Source organism: Halichondria panicea, chromosome 1, assembly GCF_963675165.1.
Source record: "Halichondria panicea chromosome 1, odHalPani1.1, whole genome shotgun sequence".
NCBI lineage: Eukaryota > Metazoa > Porifera > Demospongiae > Suberitida > Halichondriidae > Halichondria > Halichondria panicea.
Genome location: NC_087377.1, coordinates 2,749,692 through 2,772,748, shown reverse-complemented (window position 1 = coordinate 2,772,748; position 23,057 = coordinate 2,749,692). Strand labels below are relative to the sequence as shown.

The following is a 23,057-nucleotide window of genomic DNA, read 5'->3' as shown; positions in this document are numbered from 1 at the left end:
GTGTGAGTGGCCCCATGCTGGTACCAAGCTCTCCACAGAACCTGCAGGAGCCTCTGGAATGGACTCGGAACAGTCTATATCATGTTTAAATTTTATTTCAATATGAATGTAGTCTTCATTTTCATAGTAAAATTATTTTTGTAGCAGTTCATGTTGGATAAAAGTGTGATATGAATAATGATGGAAAATATCAATGAAATGAGCATGGAAGCTGGCTAACAGTATAGCAATATTAATTATATAGACTAGTCTAGGGATGCATGCTGAGAACATTGAAGGTTTGAGTGGTCCATGCATGCAATATCACTATATAATTATATGGACCAGGATCACAGCAAATAAAGAAAGAGAAATAAGAGTCTAACTTGTAGCATGCATGTCCTTTATAATTTCATGTGTCCCATTTTACATCTGGGCTAGGATCAAAATTAATATTCTATTCTAGTTTTCTACTTTAATGACCCTTGTCCATAATTATGACTGAGGAAGTGGGCGGATCTAAGACCTCTATAAATGGTGAGTGGAATGTCTTTACCAAACCATCAAAGACGTATACAACGTGGTGCCTTGTGTAGCTGAGTGTATATTCACAGTCACTGGAGATCTAGATATATATAGGTAAGGGTTGTGTGAACCTGATCATGAGAGAGTGGTTATACTTATATACTTACAAGAAGTGTGTTGTTACAGCTACAATTAAACGTTAATTAAGGACAAAGCTATAGTATTCAATATGGCATCGGACATTATTATGTTGTTTGTTACACACCCACCCACACCATGCACACACGCCCACACAGGTTGTTGTGATGAGTGCTCGTGGTGGAGTGTGTGTAGTGCAGGGGGAGGTGTCTCAGTTGCTCTCGGCCATACGACGCGGCGGCCATTGGTCAGGTCATGTTAGAACAGTGAGTCACTCTAGATCTACTAGACTTGTACTTATACTTGAAAATACCGGAATAAACTTTTGTAATTAATACACGACCCAAAATCCATTCAATCCTATGTTGTATGAAAGACAAGATGATCGATGAGGTTGGTCGTCTTTCCCTCTAGTGCATTTCTCAGATTTGTGGCCTGTTTCCCTATGGAGAGACTGTTCGGTTGTGTAATGTTTTTGGTCATGTGTGTGTCATGTGCTACAGTGTGTACTAGTGTGTATGCATGGACTGGTACATGTAGTGTCTTGTTACAATGATTGTATTGTCATTGTGTGTGTTGTCTATAATACAGTCATGTATAGTGCAAACACTCTCTCTGCTAAATGCTTAATTTAGTTACTGATCCCCATTTCTAATTGCTAATACAATAGGAGATGCCGTTAATGGCGTAAACCAGTTAAGTTACACTGCTGTTGACAACACCTGTTCTCGTAGTTACACGCGTCCCTCTGCTACAGGAGGACAACCAAGACCCTCTCATCCAGTCCCTGTATCAGCTGCAGTCCACTCTTCATCACACTCACTGTCTCTCTGGACTGGACGTGTGTGCCTTCATCGCTCCATTCTGTGCCATCATTCAGAGTGATGACACCACAGGGCCTGTCACAGGGAGAGCCATAGCAGCTCTGGACAAGTTCCTCGCTTATGGTCTTATTGGTACGTGTGGGCGTGTGTGTGGTGTGTGAGGGGAGTGTAGGTGTGAGCATATAGAGCTGTTCAGAATAGTTGTACAGTGCATCGTGATCTACACGTACCTACAGCCTGATTACTGATAGTTTACACCAATAATTTTTGTTACTTCCTTTTTGAAACTGTGTTGTCACATGTTGATTGACTGATGTTATGATGACCCCCACATAGATCCCGCCCACTCATCCGCCCCCAGTGGAGTAGAGAGCCTATCAGAAGCCGTCACTCACGCAAGGTAACTAATCACTAGAGCAGCCATAATTATTACTAGAATATTTTTCTGGTGAAAAACCTTTCAAATGAACCAAATTAGCAAATCCTATATTACCTAACCTTTGTGTTCTGGCAAGGATTGTGATGTAAGTACTTGTATAGCCTCCCCCACACCACACACACCGCACACTCCCCCCCCCCCCACACACACACACACCACCACACCACACACACAGTGGAGGGTGGTAACCTATTGATTTGTACGATTTTATTCTTGCTCGCATTCTCACAAAACATTCTGTACATGTGCCACAGTAATTAGCCACACCCCCTGTGCAGGTTTGTAGGTACCACAGTAATTAGCCACACCCCCTGTGTAGGTTTGTAGGTACCACAGTAATTAGCCACACCCCCTGTGCAGGTTTGTAGGTACCACAGTAATTAGCCACACCCCCTGTGCAGGTTTGTAGGTACCAACCCAGCTAATGACGAGGTGGTTCTCATGAAGATACTCGAGGTGTTACGCACGTTACTCCTGTCTCCCGCTGGTCGGTTGCTTAGCAACGAGAGTGTCTGCGAAGTTATGCAATCATGCTTCAGAATCTGCTTTGAAATGCGACTAACTGGTGGGTGTGGTCATTGTTAATAATTATAATCAATTTTTTATTTTTATTTTATTTTATTATTGCTGTAGAGCTCCTCCGTTGTCAGGCTGAGAGTACGTTGGTTGCCATGGTAGCACTGCTATTCTCACGACTACCAGAGTTCAGTGAAGAGGCTCACAGCATCGACGATGCAGGCAGTGTTATAGACCAGGTGAGTGGGCGGAGATGTGTGTGGGTGTGTGGAGTGTGAGTGTGGGGGATAACAGTATTTTGGACTTATTGTATTGATATTACGTAGTTGGTATATTATTTGTGCTTCTCCCTTTCGTACATAATTATAATATTATGTCATGCACAGTAGAACTAGTACAATGAATTTGTATCCAACCAAGTGCTGTTTTGCTCTTCTAGTTGTCTTTCCTACCTCCAGACGCTGTCTCACATCCCAGTGATGGATGACAGAGGGGAATCCCCTGAGCTGGACGGAGAATCCCCTGATGACATTATCGTACTAGATGAGGGGGAAGCCCCTAGTGATCAGGCGCTCGAAGATGTATCACATGACACGGAAGAAGAGTCACATGATCTGGAGGAGGTGTCACATGACGGGGGTGTAACTAACGTTGCCATAGCACCCCATCGTCACAAACCAGGAGCACTGTGTCCATACGGACTACCTTGTGTTAAAGAACTGCTTCGATTTCTCACATCCATTATCAACACTTCAGAAAAGTGAGGGCTAGTGTGTGAGGTGTGTGAGGTGTGTAGGTGTGTGTACGTTCTTTCCTGTAATCCAAATCATAAAAAACATTTTTTATAGTGATTTAATTTCTCTGTGATGGTCGACAATTGAAATCGGGAATTAGTGTCCAATTTTAAATCTAAAGAATACATTTAGTAACTTTTGAAAAGCCTATCAAAAGGAACACGTACCAGTAACACCACATGAGCTCCCACCAACACAAGTGATATTGCTGTTAGCAATTTTTGTTTATTATATTGATGATCTTTACCCAATTCACTTACAGAAATAACTCTGAGCCCATAGTGGCTATTGGACTTAATCTTGTCACCGTGGCGATAGAGAGAGGCTCCACCCACTTGTGCCAGTACTCGTCCCTCACTGCCCTAGTGCAGGACAGTCTCTGCAAGTTCCTGTTAAATGTACGTACATGTGTGCGCTATTACAGTGCAGTGTTATAATTAATTTACTCAATAATAAGATTTCTAGAGTCGAGATACAAGTAAACCGAGGAAATTGGTTAACTATTATATGTACGGTGAAGCTTGTCTATTATGGTGTCCCTATAATATAGTAAAAGCAGGTTACCCGGTCAGGTTAATGGTCCCCTAAGTCTCCATAGCATGTGTTTGGACCTGTGTTAGCAGGCCACCCTCTATAATACAGCCAGGTTAATGCTCCCCTAACTCTCCATAGCATGTGTTTGGACCTGTGTTAGCAGGCCACCCTCTATAATAAATACAGCCAGGTTAATGGTCCCAAAGTCTCCATAGCATGTGTTTGGACCTGTGTTAGCAGGCCACCCTCTATAATACAGCCACTGTTGGTCTGCCCATGCACACATGATGATTATTCTCACACACTCACACACGCCCACTCCACAGTTGTTGTCCAGCGAAAGCTTTCTCCTGTTCAGCCGCACTCTAAAGTGTTGCTACCTCCTCTTTCAGTCGTGCAGGCCAGACCTCAAGCTGCAACTAGAGGTGAACCAACTACACCCTCTTACCACATGTACTGTATGTATGAGCCCAAGGGAAAATCATTTCACAACTTTTTTCGCTCTCTAGTAGTATTTAATATGATTGGTTGCTGGTCTCTCGCGTACGCACTGGCATTTATTTGAGATTTTGAGTCCAACCGTGAACGGTAGGTCCACATTGTCACTACAAAGGTCCTACCTGATTGTACATGTAGCTACAAACCACAAAACGCCTGAAGTAAGATGATACCAGATAATGGAATCACATGAGCCTAAACACAATCGCCATAGTATTAAAATTAAAGAGACAGAACTAAGAATGGAAAAGATAAAAGAAAGAACTAGAAATTGTCGCGTCGTTTTAATTTTACCTATAGCTAGACTATTCAGCTACAAAACAGGTCAGGAAGTTAAAGGGACCGAAACGGCAATGACGAATTGGTGCTCCTCTGAAGACTGGAAATATATTATGTAATTATTGTGTCCTTCAGTGAAGTGCTTAACCCTTTTCCAAACACACACACCCTCACATTCACACACGCCCACACACACACACACCCTCACAGGTGTTCATGACTCGACTGATGGAGCTGGCAGCTTCAGAGAGTGGCTCTAGGCTGACCTACGATAAGAAGGAACTTGCTCTCGAGTGTATAGTTCAGGTAGGGGGAGGTGTCAGCCATTGATGGTGGCTGCAGACAATGCTGTTCTAAATTGCACTTGTTTGCTGTGACCAGCTTTTCCCATGTAATTTACAAGCATTAGGGGACATTTTTCCTATTATACACGGACATTAACAATGTTGAGTCCACCCACTGTATCAAGACACAGCGCAGTGTGTACAGTCGAAGCCAACAGGGTGCTGTGTCTGTATACAGTGGGTAGACATTGTTGTTGGTGTCCATGTTATAAATAATAGCCAAGCCTGCATTGAGGGGGGGGGCAAGGAGAGTATTTCGCCCCCTCCTGAATTTTATTTAGAATGGACACAGACTTATAGAAGCTGAGGTGGTAGTCAGTTTAGTTTTAAACAGCTATTCTGTGCACCTAACACTACAATCATGTAATAGCTACATAGTACTATGAGCTGAAATTATGCCAGAATTGATCTAAGCCCCCAAACCTCCACCCTATATTTTCAGTTGCCCAATTTGCAAAAATTGCATGGAAGTCTTCTATTGCACCTGGGTAGCCATTACTCTTGTGTATACACACATACACACACATACACACCCATACACACATACACACACATACACACACACACACACACACACACGCACTCACACACAGTTGTGTCATTTGCCCCACTTCACTGCTGAGCTCTACGTCAACTTTGACTGCAGCCTGTATTGCTCCAACGTGTTTGAGACACTCACTAAAACACTCTCCAAGGTACCACCTCCACATTACTGTCATGCTAATTATTACGTCCAGGCCAATGTACTGCACTTGTAGTGATCTATGCACACATGTCCAATCTCCTCTGGTGGTGTTATTACCCCATCCCTATGGGCTCTGTTAGCACGTGGTCTGGGCTAGCTTGATTAGCCTATGGGGTTTGTTGGAATGTGGTGAGGCTATCGCCTATTAGAATGTGGTCTAGGCCACCTATTAGAATGTGGTCTAGGCCACCTATTAGAATGTAGTCTAGGCTAGCTTGTTTTGTTAGCATGTGGTCTTATCATAATTATGTAGTCTTCGTGAATACTAAAACCATACCATCTGATGAAGCTATTTTGCATTTAAATTAGCCACTCTGTTGAAATTATGACCAAGCTCCACCACACACACCCCACACACACCTCCTCACACCACACACCCACACACACACAGAACTGCTTTCCCTCACAAGGAGCCTTGTTCCCCACACACCTCCTCTCATTGGACGCTCTACTCGCCATCAACGACAGACTAGAGAATGGTCATGTGACTAACCAAGACGACCAATCAAAACCAGGTATCTCTAATTATTACTATGGCACTGTACACCCACTAATGTATAGTCTGGGCAGTTGTGTTTGGGCCTTCTTGGGCAGTCTACGTTTGGGCATTTGGGCTTATGTGTTTGAGTTTTGTTGTCATTGTGAGGCTAAACACTGAGCTGGGTTAGTATACAGGTTATGTAAAGATCTTAGGAATGATACATGTAGGTAAAAACAGAAGATTGTAGTTTATGTGCTTTCGTGGGTGTGACTACATTTTTTGGGCTCTCAGATAATCAAGTTGATCTGGGGGAAGATAGACCACACCCACTCACTGACGACACAAGAAGCTGTGAGGGTGTGAGAAGTGTGATGCCTCGTCCCAAAGAACTGCTTAAAATAAGACAGCAGAAAAAAGTAATTTTTAATTTTGCACGTATTTATTGTGTATTTTGTGTTCCTTACAGTTAATTTTGGCCGCTACTGAGCAGTTTAACAAGAAGCCAAAAGTGGGTGTGGCCTTTCTCCTTGAGCAGGGGGTGCTCCATTCACCTTTGAACCCTAACGAAGTTGCAGGGTTCCTATTGGATAATCCAGGGCTTGTTAAAGCACGCATTGGAGAGTACGTGGGCGAGAGGAAGAACACGGACATTTTGCACGCCTTTGTCAGGTGAGGGGGCGGGGCTTGTACTGTAGTAAATGAGGGGGCGGTGATTGTATTGTAGTGTCTAGTAGGTGTGTGTTGTGTAATAAAGAAGTGACTTAGCAATAATTACAATCGTGATTTGTGATTTGAAAAGGTTGGTGAATGGGGGTTAAGTAAAAACAATAATCGAGACAGCATATATCCTGTTTTCATGCAGCTGCTAGGATATGGCCAGGTGGATAAATAATAGTTAGACACTGTTTAGGAAGTTTCTACATGATTTAGAAGCCCAAAGGGCTGGTTGTAGTATCCCGAACACAGTGAGGGTCTAAATCATGTGGAAACTTTCTAAACAGTGGGTTTACTGCCATAAATCCCTAGAACCATAGTATAACTATAACACAAATCGGCAACAACATGTTTAATTGCTTCATTTTCATTGTCATCACAGTGAAAAAACACTTATAACTTTCAAATTAAATTCTTGTTATTCCTTTTAGTGTCCCTAGTCGCCTCTGGTCATAATTATGAGCTAATTGGACATATCCAAGTCATAATTACATGTACATGTAGTTGGAAAAAGACCATTTACTAAACTAGCTAGCCACAATCAGCTCAACTCTGTGTGACTGTCTCTCCCTCTACAGGCGTATCCCAGTGCATGGTGTGGCTCTGGTGGATGCTCTGAGGGTCTTCCTAGAGAGCTTCAGGCTGTTGGGGGAATCCCCCGTCGTGGAGAGAATACTGGAGTCATTCTCACAACACTGGCTCGTGAGTTATGAAGGGGGTGGGGCTAGTAACAGTGGCGCTGGGTATGTGTACATGCATGTAGCCATAGTTGTTTATTACATGCACGGGGGGTTATAATGTGTTGTGTTGTCTACATGTACGAGCCAAGTCGAGAGATGTGCCTGTCTGTGTTCTCTTACAAAAAACCCAGTTGCTAATATCAGGAGTGCATGAATGCACTACAAACCCCAAGAGTTTGCAGTGGAGGTTGGGGGTGGATATAATTATGTAGAGATTTTCATTGAGATTATTATTATTATAGCAGCTAGTACATGTGTGGAGTATATCTCCATACCTGTACATATCATCAAATGAAAGGAATGCACATTACTGACGCCAAGGGCGCATTTGGTGTCGTATACATGCCCCCATGAGTATTTGTACGCGAGCATGATTATGATTATATACTCTTGAATATTGATTCAGCACACTTTTTTTATTACACACACAACTAAGTCTGTATAATTATGTTTTTCAATCATCTACACTTTCCTCTAACTGCAACATTTGAAATATGAAATTAGTGCTTGGACGTCGTACCGATAAATTAGAAGACATACATACACTTCTAATTATCCCAGACACTCTTTTAGGCAATTTTCGTTGTTCTAATACAACGGCCACTCCAATGCTTTAATATTACATTTGTTCTAATATCCGGACAATACTTTAAAGTTGAGTTACATTCATAGACGGCAAGTAAGACTTGGAGTGCTGCAGTTAGATAGCTTTGAGTAGCTAGTTTTAGATAGCTAGTGCAACTATTCAGTCGCACACTGTTCTATTAAACTTAGCTAGCTCGCATGCAGCTGCTTGCCGGACACTTCGCATGCTCTATAAAAATATTTCCAATTTTACCCGGAAAATTATAATTTTTTTCTGTTCAGAACATATACGGTACCTCGAGGTACCAAAAAAGTGCAGATGATTGAAATGCGTATACACAAGACTAAGTAAAATGGTATTAATCGTATGACCTTAGCCAATGGGGATTGTGATACCTGCATGTCATAAGTGTGTACTGTATAATGCACTGTGTCACATACAGACATGTACATGATCACACACACACACACACACACACACACACCCATCACATGCAGGACTCTAATGCTGACAGTGACCTGGGTAGGCAGTTTGCTAACAGAGATGCAGTACATGTGCTCACCTACGCTATCATGATGCTCAACACTGATCTTCATAGCAAACAAATCAAGAAGAAAATGACTATCGACGTAAGTACATAATTTTATTTATATTACATTGTATATATTCGAAGATACATTCATTTATAGATACATTCATTTATAACCCTCTGTCAGGTGTAACCCTCAGTCTGTGTAACCCTGGTCAGGTGTAACCCTCAGTCTGGTGTAACCCTGGTCAGGTGTAACTATAGTAACAATGGTCGAAATCCAATTATGACAACATATCAAGCCCATAACCCACTGCCTCTATTGGTCTAACTGTCTATTATCTTCATGTAGTGAAGTTAGCAGCTGATTAGCCTAAGAGGTGATTAGCCTGGCCTATACCTCAAGTACGATTAGCCTAAGAGGTGATTAGCCTGGCCTATACCTCAAGTACGATTAGCCTAAGAGGTGATTAGCCTGGCCTATACCTCAAGTACGATTAGCCTAAGAGGTGATTAGCCTGGCCTATACCTCAAGTACGATTAGCCTAAGAGGTGATTAGCCTGGCCTATACCTCAAGTACAATTAGCCTAAGAGGTGATTAGCCTGGCCTATACCTCAAGTATGATTAGCCTAAGAGGTGATTAGCCTGGCCTATACCTCAAGTACGATTAGCCTAAGAGGTGATTAGCCTAAGAGGTGATTAGCCTGGCCTATACCTCAAGTACGATTAGCCTAAGAGGTGATTAGCCTGGCCTATACCTCAAGTACGATTAGCCTAAGAGGTGATTAGCCTGGCCTATACCTCAAGTACGATTAGCCTAAGAGGTGATTAGCCTGGCCTATACCTCAAGTACGATTAGCCTAAGAGGTGATTAGCCTAAGAGGTGATTAGCCTGGCCTATACCTCAAGTACGATTAGCCTAAGAGGTGATTAGCCTGGCCTATACCTCAAGTACGATTAGCCTAAGAGGTGATTAGCCTGGCCTATACCTCAAGTATTTTTTTTGCAATTTACCAGGGCTGTTGTACGTGGGAGTTAAAGCAAAACAAAGAATGTTACTTGTACAGGCGTACATGTAGTAGACTGGTCACTAGGGTACTATTATCTCATTAGCAGATCTTCCCTGTTTGTGTGTAGGAGTTTGTGCGTAACCAACGCAAGACCAACAACAAACTAGACTTCCCACGAGAGTTTCTCATTTCAGTCTACCACAAAATAAAGTAAGTGTGTGTGTGTATGTGTGTATGTGTGTGCGTGTGCGTGTGGGTGTGTGTGTGTGTGTAGTGTATAGAGAGCTTGTGTATACGACAATCTACTGTGCTACGCATAGTACATGTACTACTAGTGACAGTGTGGAATGTGACTGCCTGTGTGTGTATAAGGTACAATACAAATCCTTTGTTTGGACTTAAACACTTTTCCTGAAAATAAATCACACTCACGCCCACACAGAGAAGAGGAAATCATAATGCCGGACGAACACACAGGAACAGTCAAGGAGAATTACCAGTGGAAGGTAACCCCCCCCACACACACACACACACACACACAACACTCAAAAATGAGGTGGTCCCATCATTCACTTGAAGAAGTATAGGCAAGCATTTTAATATTAGGCAACCACACACAACATGACAGTGGGTCCCATTTCTTGTTATGATTGTGTTTTGTATACAGTCCTTGGAAGTGTACATGGGCGAATAGTACAATCAAAAATAAAATTAATGAACAACAACCATGTTGGTTTTACACTTGAACAATACTGGGAACGAGGCTACCAATGTACGGTGCTTCAATTAACTAGATTATCAACTTGTAAACAGATGTGTGTCAATAGAAGCCAACATAAGCAATGGTCTAACTATGTTTGATTGTTTCAATCATTATTCTAGTTGCGCAACTAGAATAATGATTCAATCAATCAAACATAGTTAGACCATTGCTTACATGTATGTTGGCTTCTATTGACACACATCTGTTTACAAGTTGATAATCTAGTTAATTGAAGCACCGTACAGCTACATGTAATTCATTTGTTATAGGAAGTTTGTTGAATAAATTCATGTCCCTAAGGCCATACCAAGTTAATTTCATGTTTCTCATCATTCTTGAACCAGTAATCGTAAGCAGCAGGAAATCGCAACAAAAACAAACAGTCTAGTCAGTTTCAGTCTAGCACAGAGACGCTTTGGCAACTAAAGTTTAAAAATTCAAGGTTCAAAGTTCTTGTGTGTGTTTTAGCCTGAAATCTGAGATACATGTACATGTACACTACACTCACCCTCACAGGTGCTTATTCATCGCTCAGCTAGTGACGAGGGTACGTTCCTCTCGGTAACAGACGACCTATTTGATCACGACCTATTTCTGTTGTCATGGGGACCAACTGTGGCAGCACTCTCCTTTGTATTTGATAATGCTGAAGCTCGAGCAATTGTGGACAAAGCCATCGCTGGATTCAGGTGAGGAGGCGGTATGTGTGTGTGGCAAATATCCTGTTAGGAATGATTGATGGCACACTATTTAAGCTCAAAAACCTACAGTATTGATCATAAGATTTGATTTTCAAGAACAGTCTTTTAATCAGCTGCATGTGCATTTCCTGCCAATTTTCTTATTGACTCACTTCCATACAAATGCACTAGTAATCAAACTGCCTCTGTCACCATAACCTACAGTATTAAACCTACAGTATTGATCATTGGGTAATCAATAATCAAACTTCCTCTGTCCACCATATGCTGTCACCATATCCTTCCTCAGAATAATGCATAATTAAGGCCAATTAGTACATGTGTGTGATGCCCTACTTATAATGATACACGTACATGTACATGTCTATTGATTATTACTAACTTCCACTAAGTTGTGCAGGAGAGAAAGTGTCAGTAACACTCCATTATTATCTAACCCCTTCCTGCATGCTTAGACGTCCAAGGTGGCATTTTTAAGTACATGTATGTACATCATACAACTGAAGCTGTTATTTGTATTATTGTGAATACTGCACAATATAGAGTAACTATGTAATACAGCTGAAGGTGTTCTCTTCATGTTACCCAGTACTGTATTCCCCTCCTCTCTCCCTGTGTGTAGTAAGTGCGCTTGTGTGGCTGCTCGCTATGAACTGAGGGAAGTGTTTGATAACCTCATCATCTCACTCTGCAAGTTCACCACTCTACTGCACACTCATGAGGTGAGAGGAGGGTTGTGGAGTGATCTCAGCTGTTGCAGCCAGCATCCTCACAAACCCTCTGGACGTAGTCTAGAATGCTTTCTTTATGTGGTTAACTATGCCAAAGATTTCTTGAAAGGACTGTTTGGAGCATATCACCTTAATAGCATTTTCCACACTTTTTAACAAGGAATCCATTTGAGTAAACTATGACAAAGTTATAACAACATTAGAATATGTACTTTAGTCTCGAGTTGAATGGTCGTACATGTACATTCACTGCATAGATCTGCTCTACTACATTTTTTTATGTGGTACTGGGGCTAGCAAAGTAGCCAAGTAGGCACAGTAGCAAGTTGGTTGGCAGAAGAAAATGTAGAAGTGCACTCAACCATGAACCACACTTGTGTTTTCCTGCTACCTAATGGTCATCATATGGTTTTGTGGTGTTTTATCAGTATCGGTTTTTTATGGAATACATCTCCTTTTGGAGCAACAAACCCCACTAATGTTGTATTGCTGACAGCTGTGAACCACAAGTCCTGAGGGCACACTGATTATCATTTGATCTTTCTCACTATTTTGTTTGTGCCTTTAGTGCGCAATAACTATGCAGACCTCATAATGACAACAATCTCCCTCTCATGCACAGAGTGCTAGCTCGCTGTACTATGCTCTGGGGGTGAACCCCAAGGTACGCCAGAGTGTGCAGGCCATGTTCTCACTGGCACAACAATATGGGGACATCTTGAGAGAAGGTTGGAAGAACCTACTAGACTGTCTACTGGCACTATTCAAGGCTAAGCTACTACCTGACACCATGGTGGAGGTATGGATATAGATACTTTATTAGTGCCTAGCCGTAACTTAGTTTCGACTCTGATTCTAGCAACCGAAAATTCAAAAACAGTTGAATTCCATGTCTCCTTCAATGGGTAACAATTTGAAGTATCCACAGGACTGAATGGTCGAATTCGACCCAATCTGTGTTGTTATAGTACCGACACTTTTAAGGCCTCTATTTAGGGTTTAGTATGTAGTCATGATTATGATACAGTGTAATCACTGTGCTGCTTTGCATTTCAAAAACATGCACTAATCTCAAAAACAAGGTATTATTGTTATGATAATTATAGTCTTTCTGTTTTCCTCCCCCCAGGTCTCAGATTTCCTCCATTGTGAAGGGAAGGTGTCTCTGTATCGTGAGGAGGTCACCACACGTCAAGACTCCTCCCTCCTCTCATCACTATATAGCTACTGGTTGCTAAGCAATGACCAATCAGGGAAGGCCCTTACTCCGAGCGAAATCAAGGCCAGGAAAACAGCACTCGAGTGTATACAGGTATTCATGGACTAGGAGTAATATTTAATTTCCCTGACTTTAATAATCCTAGTGGGTTGTAACAAACAATTCGTTCAGGCCTCCAATTAGCTCAATTCTTGCTCTCATTTAGTCATGGTTGCATTGAGTGTGTGTTGTACTTGTTGGACGAACACACACACACAAACGTGAATCTATTGTATTACATGCGTTAGCATTGCTTGCCACTGATAAGACACATAACTTAAAGAGCCATATAAATCCTTGTTACTGTTACTGTAGCTCACAAGCGACCTAATCATTAGCCATACGTATGCATGCATGCATGTATAGCATAAATTATAATGGGTGCGAATAATAATGAGCTAAGTGATAATTAACAATTACAACTATAGCGGGCTACTAATAATATTCCTCACCAGTCATGCTACTGTACTACTCATTGTGTCTAGGACTATAAAAGTTGCTAATGATATAAATATCATTAGCAACTGTTGTATGGTGTCTGCAATTATTCTGTTTTACTTGTATTAATGCCTTCAGGCCTCTATACATGTATATACAAGCATTAGTCAGTTATGTTGTTGCTCTTGGGAATTCATTCAGTGACACTCTATTGTTGTTGCACTTGTAAATAACAAATACCCCCCCTCCCCCCTCCCCACGCACACACACACACACACACACACACGCACACACGCATATACACGCGCACACACACACACGCATACACACACACGCACACACACGCGCATACACACACGCACACACACACGCACGCACGCACACACACACACACACACACACAAACACACACACACACACACTATAGGACTGCCATCCTGAGCAGTTATTCACAGAGAGCAAGTTCTTGAGAAGTGATTCTCTACTAGAGCTAGTCAAGGCTCTGAGCTTTGCCTCCAGAGGACCTGAGCATCACCACAGCCTCGGGACTGTGTTTGATGAAGAGGCTGCTGTGTTCTTTGTAGAGCAACTTGTGATCGTTGCAGTGGAAAATAAGTAAGTACAGGAGGTTTGTAGTCACAACACATTGTTTTATAATCAAGTTCGACAAAAAAAAATTATGTTGACAGCATTATAATGGTAAACAGTCCACTTCTGTAACAATGACAACGTACAAAATAATTATCAAAAAAATGAGTTCGACATAAAAAAAACATGGTATGTGCAGTGAAGTGCAACAATTCTTGTTCCATGTCGGAAACATGTGCCTGCATGTGCTAGAGTTGGTGGGCGTTGGGTTGCTCTCTGCTAGTGTGTACAGAATCTCAAGAGGTCCACTCTGACTATGAGGCCTGTCACTATCCTTCTGAGTGTGTAGTTGTGAGGGGTAGAGTCCAGAGCAACATCGCCTGCACAGGATTCATCGTTACGATATAATTATAGTGTGGTATGAAGTTCTGCATGCACAGAATCATAATTATGAACGTTATTTTTTTTTACTCAAAAAAATTTTAATTTAGGATTATGATTAATTTTTTACATAACTAGTTTCCATATAATATTATTGCTAGCTATGTTTTACCTTGGGATGCAGCCTGTGCACCTGGAGAGGAGAAAGATGCTTGTTGTTCCTGCAACAGTTAATATTTCATTGATTTGCCATCATAATTATCAATGCAAAATGATTGTGATAAACAGTTGAAGTTTATTAAACTTCAGCTCTATGACTCTGGTATTGTAGTAGCTAGCTCCAGAGATAGCTACCGTACTAATCATAGCTAGCTAGCGTGCATGCAACTGACCTGACAGCATGGAGCAACTCTGATGCTGCAGCAGCCCACTAGTTGCCTGCACTGTGGAGTGTTGCTCTCTTGATGCAGAGGACATGGAGGAGCTCTCTCTACACTCAGGTAGCTTCCGTGAACTACTACAGACTGCATGCAACAACTAGTGTCCGTGACTTGCTCAGACATCATCTGGCCAAGCGATATATACTGTCTGCTCAAGTTGTTCGCCTAACCGTTATAAAAGCGAAAACTCAGCTTTCTGCCTGGTGCGAGTAGATATATATTTATCACCTATTAGACGCCCACGTAAACGGCGTTTGTTGATAACTACGTAACCGAGCTTTAAGTGGGGGATTCCCCGTTAGCGCTTCGTTACCCAACAATAATATCCAGGGATCGTGTGTTGCTGTTCTGGGAAGACCTTTCCACTCATCTCTCTCGGATCATCCTCACAGCGGGTTCCCATGGTTACATGCTGGAGAGGGGTGTAGTCTCATTGCTCCGACTGGCTGTTAGATTACTATCAAGGGAGGATATGACCACTCAGGTATGTACGATGTGTGTGTGTGCAATCGTATAATAGCGAGGATGTAATTGGCAATTGTTTATTGCAACGAACATGCTGGCTTAGTTAAAATACTTGCTCTCGAAACTACAGTGTGTAAACACCTACCCACCACCCCCCCACACACACATACACATACCCTCCCCCCCACACTACACACCCTCACAGCTGTTATCGTCTCTCAAAGTCCTCCTGTCCCTCCCACCCCCCACATCCTCCACACTCTCACAAGACCTGCACAAACAAGCGGCCAATGGGATTACGGAGCTGGTACAAGCTAGGGCATCACTGATAACGCAGCGATCTGATTGGTCGATTCTATTCACCATCATCGAGTATATTGGTCTCGGAATATCTCCTGAACAGTCTAGCAATGTGGTTGCCGTGGAAACTACAGAGCCGTCACATGATGACACGCTGCAATCTGATTCGTCAGTTATAGAGACGCAGAAAGATTGGGTGGTTGTCACGGATACTCCTACGATCAACTCGTTTGACCTGTTTACAGAACCTGTTCTACCAGTTCATGAACCACAGGTACATTACATAGATCATGTGCATTCGGTATGTGTAATTAGTGCTGTATGTGTTGGGACACTACAACACCTACCTCATGCCCAATCTGACTATCACATGTACAAGCTGTCCACCAACTTGACATCTGTGCAGTTTAATACTTGAAATTCCTTGGAGCTTTCTGTTCAGACATTCTGTGCATATTTACCTGTAGGTGTAATCTATATGCACATGTAGGTGTAATCTATATGCACATGTATGTGTAATCTATATGCGTACATATAGATTCCCATTGTGTAAACATAGACTAAGTGTAGTTCCATGATGTATTTACAACACTCATTCTCTTGCAGGCATTCTTCAAATGTTGTGAACTGCTCTCTAGTTTAGTACGATCAGACTCTCACATCACACCCTCTAACTTCCCCATCACCTTGGCAACCATACGAAGATTCACGGAGATTGCCGCTAGTCAAGGCTCACTCCAATATGACGAAACTATTCCAAAAAATCCGAAAACTGGCTCCAACAAAAAAGATAAAAATTCTCAAAAACAATCAAAGGCTGCTAAAAAATCTGATGCTACGAAACAGACTAATAGTCTAACGTATGCCACGTCTTCATTGCGATTATTGGATTTGCTGGATGCACTATACACCAGAGTACCTCATGTGTACGACGAACAAGCTGTTGCTGAGCTACACAGATCGGTTGCTAATGGCGACAGCGGTACGGAGAGTGGACTATATTCCCCAGCGAGTGACAAGGAAGGGACAGAGGGAGAGCAGCCTGGGGGACTGTTATGGCAGGTGGCATGGAGACCTCTGTTACAAGGTGTGTAGAATATTGCGGGTGAAAAACTTTTGCGAATTCAGCCAAATCAGCAAAAAAGTTTACCCTTTGCGATCTAGCTATTGCGTTCGTGTGTATTTACTAGACTATACTAATTTAGGTTTTGCGATTTTATTGTTGCGAATTGATCAACCCTCGCAAAGTTTGCATATGTTTGATGCTCTCTAGTAATACGGTAGCTCATGCAATGACTAGCTGCTACAGTAAGGTTTGCGGCTCTCAGTGTGTACAGGTGCTAGTACTTTAATAGTTGGGTTATACATTACCGTACCCTCGCGAAAATACGCCCACCCTTTTCTGCAAGAAGTCTAGGCTTCAAGATGGGCTTATTTTCGCGAGGGTACGGTACTACAGTATAATGTTTGGAAAACAGAAGTTAATTGGGATGGGCGTTTATTCAAGATGGGCTTATGGTACGGTACTACAGTATAATGTTTGGAAAACAGAAGTTAATTGGGATGGGCGTTTATTCAAGATGGGCTTATGGTACGGTACTACAGTATAATGTTTGGAAAACAGAAGTTTAATTGGCAGTACATTCCTTTGGTCACCTTTTGTGTATAGTCAGTTTTCGGATTTTTTGGAATAGTTTCGTCATAATTATTGGAGTGAGCCTTGACTAGCGGCAATCTCCGTGAATCTTCGTATGGTTGCCAAGGGTTGCCCCCAGGGCCTTTGTATTCAGTATTATTGTTACGAGCCCTTCCCCCAACTGTTGTGTGTACATTAAGTAATGAGCTGCACAACATGAAAGGTATGCCTCATTGCCTTATGCAGCGATTGCCTCATTATAGTAATAGTATTCAGAGTTGGTTCATTCCAATGTTGTTCCTTGACAGCACACTCAGTTTCTGTACAGTATTCATTTCACTGTAATACCTCCCCCTTTGTAGGTATGGCTCGGATGTGTTGTGATGGTCGTCGCACTGTTAGACAGACTGCCATAACGTACCTACAACGAGCGCTACTAGCACATGAGCTCCAGGTACTGACTGCAGGGGAGTGGCTAGCCTGCTTCCAAGAGGTGAGAGGGGGTCAGGGTGTATGAGGAGAACTGGGTTCCTAAATTGTATCAGAGTCTGGTTGTATAATGTTATGTGGTGGCCAGGCAGAATTTCGCTACTTAGTGTATTTCGGGGGGGCCCCCTGTGGTTTTACTTAGACCAGCTGATCCACCTCAGGCTACTAACCACTGCTACAACACTTATAATTAAACCACTAGACACAATTTGGGACCACCACATTGTTTAGTTGAAGCCACAACTACACCATAATTATACTATTTTACACACTTGAGATCAATAATTAGTCTATCATTTTCTGCACACACACACACACCACACTACACACACACACACACACACACACACACACACACACACCACACACACACACACACACACACACACACACACACACCACACACACACACACACACACACACACACACCACACACACACACAGGTATTCTTCCCGATGCTGACTCGGCTGTTGGCTGACCTCCCCTGCTCAGACAGGGCTAGTGTGGAGGAGACCAGGGTCAGAGGATCAAACTTACTCTGCAAGGTGAGGAAAATACGTAGGCTACATGTATAATTATGGATTAGTCTAAGTAATAATTTTTGTCTGAGCACTTAGTTTTCATTTTGCTTCTTCGTATTGTCACGTTTTACCTATGATCTCGTTTTTTAATAACAAAGTGCTATAATTATTATTACGAACTCATATTTGTTGTCTCCACACCTCCCACACACACACACACACACACACACACACACACACACACACACAGGTGTTTCTCCAGCACTTGCCGTCTCTCTCCCTCCTACCTACCTTCAATGATCTATGGCTGACTATACTCGACTATATGGACCAGTTCCTACACCTTGACAACTGTGACCTACTAGTGAGTGATTATAACCATCCCTTGCTTATAGCAACGTGCTGTGTCTAATTTGCATTGTAACCCAACACTTGTTACTTTTTATCATTTGGCAATACTGGAAGCTACAAATACATGTTACATGTAGATATGCAGGGAGTGTACTTTGTAACTATGTGCACAATTGTGTACCTAATTAACTGTGACGAGTCACTTGTATTCAAGCACAGTGGTGTTTAATCCTGTGTGTTTGTGCATGGTTGTGCATGGTTGCATGGTAGCATCTCCACTCATACCAGCATTGAGTGTCCTATATGTTCTCTTGCCTACACACATGCAGTAATCACTGATTTCGTAATGTGCATATTCAGAGAATCAGCACTCATAATTATGACCATGCATGCTTCTGAAGGGGCCCATCAGGCATCGTGTCAGGTTTGGATGGAATGTGCAATTACACCCACACCACACACACACACACCGCCCACACAGTACGAAGCCATCCCAGAGTCACTAAAGAACATGTTATTGGTCATGTCGACACAAGGGATATTCGATATTGTTAATAGCAGCCAATCAGATCCAAGTATTCATCTCTCGGCTAAAGATGCCATCTCCCAGTTGCTGTGGCAACAGACACAAGAACGAGTGGAAAAATTCCTTCCAAATCTACTCCGTGATTTATTTCCAGGGCTCGCTAGTCCGAAAAAGGCCACACCTACTAAAGAGGTGACCGTGGCAACTGTTGCCGTGGCAGTGCCAAGTCCTGCAGGGTCCCCCATCAGGAGCACATCAGCTTCTCCTCTCAGCACTAGCCCAGGTGAGTGGGCGCTTGTGTGTATTATGTACATTAATGGCAATCAGCTTTACTCGTGGTTTGGTTGTGTATACAAGCGATCAGGTTAGGTTTCGTGCTGTACATACTTTTTTGTGCTTATGTCTAATATTAGCAATGCAATTTTCTGTGTCAGTTGTAGTACCAAGCTACGTGCATATTCATGTAACTCTTCCCCCATTGGAGCTACACACCCCCCCACACACACACACACACACACACACACACACACACACACACACACACACACACACACACACACCACCCCTACTCACACCACACCACACACACACACACACACCCCACACCACACACAGTGATGGAGCTACACACATCCTCCGACAGTCTCGAGGGTGCCTTCCCTATCATACTACACCCTCCACTACCACCGGCCGTTACCGTGGAACCCACTAGCAGCGACCAATCGAATGCCGGGAGCAAGTCAGACTCGACAACGTCCCTAATAACACCGCTCGTGGTCTCAGTCTCTAGTCCAGTGTTACCAGGTGTGTGGGTGGTGTGTGGGTGTGTGTGTGTGTGTACTGTGAGCCCCTCAAAGGTAGTGTGCACCAGCACGAGTGACGTTCAACCTTGTGGTATTGTGCATATTACCACAAGGTTGAACTTGTGCATTACCATAAGGTTGAACTTGTGCATTACCATAAGGTTGAACTTGTGCATTACCGCAAGGTTGAACTTGACCTTGTGGTGATGTGCATTACTGTGACCTTGTGGTGATGCATATGTCCATTACCATAAGGTTGAACTTGACCTTAACCACAACTGAATGAACATCAACTGAATATTGTTACATGTCTTGACATAATCATGTAACAATAATTCAACCTTGTGGTATTGTGCACACAAGACAAAATTATGTTTCAATCTTGCAATAATTATTATAATTATATTGTGCATTCTTGGTCAACATTAAAACTGCTTTCTAGCCTTACTATATGCCATTATAATTATCATCTGAATATTGGCTACTATAATGGCTTTGATAATAAGTATAATTATTCTGGAATGTCTAAAAATAGTAACAGCTAGTATTTTATAATATTGTATAAAGTTTGCGAGTCTTATAATGATCGGTTGCATGCCTAGCTCTTAATTCTCTTTATAAAATAACCCTTGCTTTAATTTCATGCAGGTGTTCCTGCTCCAAGTGTGAATGGTCCCATTCTGGTACCAAGCTCTCCACCATACCCTGAGGCTGTATCAGAATCTGCTGGAGCCTCTGGAATGGACTCGGAACAGTCTAGCCCTCAGAGACAGCAGCTTCCTATGCAGTTCTCCGCTTCTGTGTATAACATGTAATCTTAATTGGTGTACGTGTTTTCATATCAAAATTATTGCAATTGTTTGAAATTCGAAATTCAAAATTCAAGTTGGATAAAAATGTACGTGTATAATAGTATTTATTATGTATGGGAGGGACATAAAAATAACATTGGTAACTGGGTGCTGGCAATTAATGTTCATTGTTATAAAGTACGTGTTCTGAGCATGCTCAGTTATATACAAAATGGCTGCTTGTGGTGAGGAGTGTCAGTGTCAGTGGCGACTGATGTCCTCCATTGAAGTGTTGGATGACTCGGAGTAGGTGATCTTGACACTCCCAGTGGAGGAAAATCTCTTCCGCCCAAAGTTCTTACGTAGTTCAGCTATCTTTTTCTCAATCTGAACAAGTGTGTGGGCCAGGGAACTTAACGTTAACTCATTATTATTATTTAATACCGTAGAACCCAACAATGTTTTGGCTACAGATCGAGGTGGTGTTCATTTGGGACCCGAGTGCCTGGCCGTTATAATATAGCAACTGGCCACTATAGCTGTAGCCATAATTAATGTGTAGGGGGAATGTTTAGGGTTAGAAGTTTGCATTGTACGTTTTGCATGAATTGGTATAGGGCTAGAAACTTGCATTGGACATGTTAGAAACTACATTGGATAATGGCATGCATGAATACTAAATGATGACTGTTTTACAGTAGGTATAATTATAATATAGCACGTTATTCGTAACTTTAGCTATACTAATTTAGCCGAGTCATAATTATTAGCAGTAACTTCCTACACACACGCCCACTCACCTGCTCTGCATCAGTGGAGCAACCTCCCTCCATCTCACTGATGCTTATGCTCTCTGTACGAACAACCTCGTTGCCATGGTAGCCACGCTGCTGTTGTAGCTGGTCCGAATCACACGATGAGTTACTGTTGTCGGACACATCTGTGTGTGTGTGTGGGCGTGTGGGTCAAGACTTAGTACTAAAGTGCACGTACTGCATAGCTGAGAGTAGTAAATTATCATTGCACTTATAAAGTGTCATACTAACTGTTTGCTCAAAGACAGCACAATGTTTACTATTAGGAGAACTACATGACTCTGCTTTCAAGCTCACTTAACAAAATTCATTCCCTGAAATGCATATCCCACATTAGCCTCGATCCCAGGCCGAGTTTTCGCTTTTATAACGGTTAGGCGAACAACTGGGCCTGGTACTAGTTGTCTGCGCATGCGTCAGTCGTTCGTCAGATTCTGACGAATGGATATTCTCGTTCACTTTTGTGACATTTATATTCGTGTACTATCGTGTACTAGAAGTCAGTTCCCGTTTTATCATTATTGGAATCGATTGGAATGGCTCTTAGCTGAAGCTTCTCTCTTCTCTGAAGCTTATTCTGAAGACTGAACAACAAGGGAAGAGGTATAAAGCTTTTTCAAGCTTGTTAAGGTCAGATATTTTTGTGTGGGCCCTATGGCCGGCTATGCTATCAAGTCTTGTTCATGTTTGGCAAGAATGTAGGTAGACTATAGTTTCATCATTAATATGGTGGATCAAGTGAAGAGTGTGAGCTAGAGAACTTGGTGCTGCCATCATCAGCTCGTCGACAATGACACTATAACCGAGAAATTTAATATGTATAGATCTACACGTATTTAAAATGTCTACTTCTCTGTACAGGAGCAATGGCTAATATCCAGCTATCCCAACAGTGCTCCTCTTGGCTATACTAACGGACGAGACTGGACAGTTTGAGGTAAGGGTTTAACCGTCTTTGGTTTCTTTTAATATTGTCCTATACTCACAGACACAGGACTGGAGTATGACCTGCTCATTCGAGCGTTGCTGGGTAGCTCAGAGACATCAAGAGAATCTACGTTTTCTCAAGCAATGAGTTACGAGTTGGGGCCTAGAATCAGAGAAGTCCAGCAGCCTGCTAAATCTTTTTGAAACGTAATTTGAAGGCATTCAATCATCCTGAAGTTGCCCTGGGTCACTGTAATTGTGCTGCAGCACAACTGGCAACTCCCCAGGCCTTTGTGAAGCAGCTCCCTATGTGCATCTTTTGTGTACTCACTCTGTGCATTTTCTGTGTACAAATTTCGATTATTGATTTATTAAATATTTTTGCCGACCACAAATATACAATGAAAATTTGACGCATGCGCAGACAACTAGTACCAGGCCCAGTTGTTCGCCT

At 42.4% G+C, this 23,057-nt stretch overlaps 2 protein-coding genes and 2 long non-coding RNA genes across 7 annotated transcripts in view; 2 read left to right on the top strand and 2 right to left on the bottom strand.

The window, feature by feature from the left end:
* Positions 1-491: 491 nt before the first annotated feature.
* LOC135349760 (Golgi-specific brefeldin A-resistance guanine nucleotide exchange factor 1-like) lies at positions 492-20,943 on the top strand. 3 transcript variants are annotated; one of them, XM_064548401.1, is made up of 32 exons: positions 492-618; positions 801-908; positions 1,400-1,598; positions 1,803-1,866; positions 2,307-2,470; positions 2,539-2,660; positions 2,880-3,181; positions 3,478-3,613; positions 4,076-4,174; positions 4,737-4,832; positions 5,464-5,565; positions 6,007-6,130; positions 6,388-6,512; positions 6,563-6,765; positions 7,389-7,512; positions 8,634-8,765; positions 9,805-9,887; positions 10,120-10,183; positions 10,957-11,129; positions 11,764-11,863; positions 12,495-12,671; positions 13,002-13,184; positions 13,996-14,183; positions 15,308-15,461; positions 15,648-16,016; positions 16,349-16,829; positions 17,741-17,871; positions 18,313-18,414; positions 18,641-18,754; positions 19,223-19,550; positions 19,883-20,071; positions 20,719-20,943. In XM_064548401.1, the coding sequence occupies exons 2-32, from the start codon at positions 810-812 to the stop codon at positions 20,883-20,885; spliced, it is 5,094 nt and encodes a 1,697-aa protein (XP_064404471.1). In that variant the 5' UTR covers positions 492-618; positions 801-809; the 3' UTR covers positions 20,886-20,943. The 3 variants fall into 3 exon arrangements, with proteins under 3 accessions (XP_064404471.1, XP_064404547.1, XP_064404622.1); XM_064548477.1 differs by lacking the exon at positions 20,719-20,943 and adding an exon at positions 20,125-20,205; XM_064548552.1 differs by lacking the exons at positions 5,464-5,565; positions 6,007-6,130; positions 6,388-6,512; ... (3 more) ...; positions 9,805-9,887; positions 10,120-10,183.
* On the bottom strand, positions 14,228-15,186 carry LOC135333969 (uncharacterized). The gene is made up of 3 exons (XR_010394152.1): positions 14,930-15,186; positions 14,710-14,758; positions 14,228-14,536 (listed from the first exon to the last, which is right to left on the bottom strand). It is a non-coding gene; the product is annotated as an uncharacterized LOC135333969 (long non-coding RNA).
* LOC135349632 (putative leucine-rich repeat-containing protein DDB_G0290503) overlaps positions 20,888-23,057 on the bottom strand; it is a 22,852-nt gene continuing 20,682 nt past the window's right edge. For both annotated transcript variants that reach the window (XM_064548213.1, XM_064548293.1), the window contains exons 25-26: positions 21,662-21,801; positions 20,888-21,248 (exon numbers count right to left, since the gene is read on the bottom strand). In XM_064548213.1, the coding sequence (XP_064404283.1) occupies positions 21,123-21,248; positions 21,662-21,801 (266 nt within the window). In that variant the 3' untranslated portion in view covers positions 20,888-21,122. The remainder of the gene's footprint in view (positions 21,249-21,661; positions 21,802-23,057) is intronic.
* LOC135333451 (uncharacterized) lies at positions 21,901-22,998 on the top strand. Its single transcript, XR_010393910.1, has 2 exons — positions 21,901-22,613; positions 22,665-22,998. It is a non-coding gene; the product is annotated as an uncharacterized LOC135333451 (long non-coding RNA).

Excerpts from the sequence above, each read along its gene's own strand:
- LOC135349760 (XM_064548401.1), top strand. The coding sequence starts at position 810 with ATGAGTGCTCGTGGTGGAGTGTGTGTAGTGCAGGGGGAGGTGTCTCAG. Across the intron at positions 3,182-3,477 it reads ATTATCAACACTTCAGAAAA|AAATAACTCTGAGCCCATAG; the intron begins GTGAGGGCTAGT and ends ATTCACTTACAG. Across the intron at positions 6,513-6,562 it reads AAATAAGACAGCAGAAAAAA|TTAATTTTGGCCGCTACTGA; the intron begins GTAATTTTTAAT and ends TGTTCCTTACAG.